The following is a 3,933-nucleotide window of genomic DNA, read 5'->3' on the forward strand; positions in this document are numbered from 1 at the left end:
TTGGCAGGTTCCTGAATATCGGCTGACGCGCGCAGTGGATCCTCGGGACCTTCATGTCCTTGAGAAAACCAGCTGGGTGATAAATTTACAATCCCAGTGACCCCTTCATTCTCGGGGTGGTGATCCCGCCAAGTCCCATTACTTCTCTTTTTGGGGCTCAAAGAACCTGTGTGATCCCAAATAAATGTCTAGTAAAGTGAGGAAAGTCTAAGGGTGTAATGAAGTGAAAGTAATTACCCGAAGCTGTTCTGAGAACATTTCAGGAAAGTACCAAAGTAAAATGTGACCCTGCCGGTCGGTTATATGGCACGGTTGATCGAGGTAGGGGATATCGGACCCGGCTGTTTCGTAGATCGGTGGGAATCGTGCCAAGAGTTTCTTCTCCAACTCCTCATTGCTTCCACTCTGTCTCGGTGACAAGTGACGTCCCAAGTAGTTGTATCTGTCCAAAACTTAGTGAAGATCGGCCGGCTAGAAGTGAGACATACATGAAGATTTGAATGCTTCTTCAAGCATGTTAATTACCCTTTCAACAGATGCTTGGGCCTCCGGCTCCAACCATGGTGGTGGAGCAGGACGAGGAACGCTTGGGCTATGTAAAGACCGCAACCGGCCTCTGAAGTATCGAGCTAGATCCCTTGTATATTGAAAGAAATCGGGGGCAGTCATGAACAAAAAAAAGGATTTTTGACACTTTTAACTGGCAAAACATGAGGCTCGGGCATGGATTTATTTATTACGTAGAACAGGGACATCTGTCAACATGTCAGGGTCATAACTGCCATTAGGATAGGATCGTGGTCTTTCCTGTCTGGTTGCACCCGGCCTTTCAGATCAGTTCTGCTCATCCGGGCTTTCAAACAAGACTCGACATGAATTTTTTTTTAAGTAAAAAGATACAGGTGGTAATGGTATGACATATTAAGAGACCTGTGTTACGCCACATGCCCTTTCATAATAGGTGAAATGGGGGTTTGGATAGAGTAAAAAGGACGTACGGTAAGGTAACCCTCTCGCCGTCGTCATTGATGATGGTCAAGAGTATCGTCCCCTAATCACCATGTTAGTGGGAAAAAGGAAGTACAAAGGGGATTGCTCACGTCTGGCAACCTGCCGGTGGAGTCTACGGTTGCAAACATGAGGCCACCGCTACACATATTATACCAGACTCGGGTTCCTTTCTGACGAATCATCAGCTGGTCATGACCAATGGAGATGTACAGAACCTACGGGGTAGGGGTTGGGTGGAGGGATACCCAACAGACTCCAGATTGTCATGGGGGTGAAGTTATTCATGTCGCAGATGAGGGGGGTGAAGATGGGTCCTTGAAATGCGAGAGGGTTTTTAAAGGGGGAAACACGGATGTTTTCAGGTTAAATTACAACCCTCGATGCAACCCTATATCAGAAGCATAAATGATGGCGGCACAGGCCTCGAGGCCAAATTGCAAAAAAGAGTTGAAAGAGTCATAAACATAAGCATGGCCGGGGATTGAACCTGGAAGCTGGGGATTGAACCCGGAAGCCAACTACCATTAGACCATGCTGGCTTCCAAAGATTGTTGGTAAATCTGTGAATTCTTGATTTCGTACTCCAATTGGTCTCATGTCCAGGCCCAGCTTGAACTGTAGTTTAAATGCCAAACAAGTCAGTGCTGAGTTTATAGGACCGGGTTCAATCGCACCTGAACAAGTATTCGACATGGTCATCAGCTAAGTTACATTTTTTTGCCGGACTTGGCCAGGCACCGGGTTGTCTTATACACCAGGTTCACCCCCCGAACAAGTCACTGCGCAGAATTTGTCCTTTTAACTGCTGCTATTAGAGTGACATGGTCGGCAGGTAAAAGATACTGACTGACATTGTCTTCAACATTGGCTTGGCCTAGTAGTTAAGCTGGGAGGTGTACGTAGTATATGTATGTATGCCCTGGGTTCAAATCCCGAACAAGTCATAGATTCGTGTTTTGAAAAGTTTTTTACTTACTGCAGGTAAAAGATACTGACCGACCTATGTATGCCGGTTTAAATCCTAAACAAATTTTTTACTTGCTGCTATTAGAATGACATGGTCAGCAGTTAAAAGATACCGACCAACATTGTCTTCCACCGTTGGCTTGGCTTAGTGGTTAAGCTGGAGGTGTACAGAGTGTATGTATGCCTGGGTTCGAATCCCAGAAGTCACTTACAACGATCGCAACTCTTTCGTTTTTGTAACTCTGGCTAAAATTTACTAATCAATTCTTACCGAGCTTGCAGACCCAGGTTAGTTGTCTTACGCTGGGTAAGTTACAAAGTGCCGAGCTTTCAGGCCAGGTGGATCATTGACTTGGCTCAGTGGTCAAGGTGGGAGGTGTACGCATTGTATCTATGTATGCCCTGGGTTCAAATCCCTAACAAGTCATGCTGTTCATCCTAAACAGTTACGAGTCCTCTGAGTTTACGAAGAGACTCGTTTATTACCCAGGATCTCAGGACTTTTTTCAGCGCGGTAACGCTGAAATTTGACTTTCTCCCACGAAAGTGATTTCTTCCCACGATCAGCTGCCTGCTCAACATTGACGACTTTGCCAGTCTGCTCTACTATTTCTTAGTTATCACCTGCTTTTAGTCCTATCCATTTTGTCATTGATGTAGGTGGTAGCTAATGTATTGCTCTACTTGGCTGTCAGACTCTAATATATGAATATATTGCCTCCATTTTCACATTTATGTAACTATACTTCTTTATATTAAAGATATAACAATTAAGGTCATGACAACTTTTGTGGCATATTTTTACAGAGTATGTGGGTATCCTAATGAGCCCAAGGCTATGCAAAATGAGCCATGAGAAGGTCCTGAGCAGTTGGTGGGTATGAGCGCAAAAAGACAAAAATAGAACGTAACATACATCCACGAGAGCTCAACCGTTTCGTAAACAGTTTTGGGGAGCGTCTTCACGGCGCGTGGGGGTATCCGAACGAGCCCTCGACCACAGAAAACGAAGCAGATTGAGATCCTGGGCAGTTGTGAGCATAAGGGCAAAAGAACGAAAATGCAAACTGACCTAGCTCCACGAGACCTTGACCGTTTCGTAAATGGTTTTGGGGAGCGTCTTCACGGAGCGTGGGGATATCCGAACGAGCCCTCGACCACAGAAAACGAAGCAGATTGAGGTCCTGGGGAGTTGTGAGCATAAGGGCAAAAGAGCGAAAATGGAAACTGACCTAGCTCCACGAGACCTCAACCGTTTCGTAAACGGTTTTGGGGAGCGTCTTCACGGAGCGTGGGGCTATCCGAACGAGCCCTCGACCACAGAAAACGAAGCAGATTGAGATCCTGGGGAGTTGTGAGCATAAGGGCAAAAGAACGAAAATGCAAACTGACCTAGCTCCACGAGACCTTGACCGTTTCGTAAACGGTTTTGGGGAGCGTCTTCACGGAGCGTGGGGATATCCGAACGAGCCCTCGACCACAGAAAACGAAGCAGATTGAGGTCCTGGGCAGTTGTGAGCATAAGGGCAAAAGAACGAAAATGCAAACTGACCTAGCTCCACGAGACCTTGACCGTTTCGTAAACGGTTTTGGGGAGCGTCTTCACGGAGCGTGGGGATATCCGAACGAGCCCTCGACCACAGAAAACGAAGCAGATTGAGGTCCTGGGGAGTTGTGAGCATAAGGGCAAAAGAGCGAAAATGGAAACTGACCTAGCTCCACGAGACCTCAACCGTTTCGTAAACGGTTTTGGGGAGCGTCTTCACGGAGCGTGGGGGTATCCGAACGAGCCCTCGACCACAGAAAACGAAGCAGATTGAGATCCTGGGGAGTTGTGAGCATAAGGGCAAAAGAGCGAAAATGGAAACTGACCTAGCTCCACGAGACCTTGACCGTTTCGTAAATGGTTTTGGGGAGCGTCTTCACGGAGCGTGGGAATATCCGAACGAGCCCTCG

At 46.9% G+C, this 3,933-nt stretch overlaps 2 protein-coding genes across 2 annotated transcripts in view; both read right to left on the minus strand.

Annotated features, from left to right (window-relative positions):
• Positions 1–921: 921 nt before the first annotated feature.
• On the minus strand, positions 922–1,296 carry LACBIDRAFT_303674 (uncharacterized protein; the record flags this gene model as incomplete). The annotated part of the gene is made up of 4 exons (XM_001884344.1): positions 922–949; positions 999–1,051; positions 1,101–1,181; positions 1,231–1,296. The coding sequence occupies 4 exons, from the start codon at positions 1,294–1,296 to the stop codon at positions 922–924; spliced, it is 228 nt and encodes a 75-aa protein (XP_001884379.1).
• Positions 1,297–2,939: 1,643 nt separating this feature from the next.
• LACBIDRAFT_330023 (uncharacterized protein) overlaps positions 2,940–3,933 on the minus strand; it is a gene marked incomplete at both ends in the record, with an annotated part of 1,398 nt that continues 404 nt past the window's right edge. Inside the window, 5 exons of the mRNA XM_001884345.1 lie at positions 2,940–3,001; positions 3,050–3,161; positions 3,231–3,321; positions 3,424–3,481; positions 3,530–3,641. Of these exons, the coding sequence (XP_001884380.1) occupies positions 2,940–3,001; positions 3,050–3,161; positions 3,231–3,321; positions 3,424–3,481; positions 3,530–3,641 (435 nt within the window). The remainder of the gene's footprint in view (positions 3,002–3,049; positions 3,162–3,230; positions 3,322–3,423; positions 3,482–3,529; positions 3,642–3,933) is intronic.

This window comes from Laccaria bicolor, genomic scaffold (genome assembly GCF_000143565.1).
Source record: "Laccaria bicolor S238N-H82 LACBIscaffold_25 genomic scaffold, whole genome shotgun sequence".
NCBI classification, from domain to species: domain Eukaryota; kingdom Fungi; phylum Basidiomycota; class Agaricomycetes; order Agaricales; family Hydnangiaceae; genus Laccaria; species Laccaria bicolor.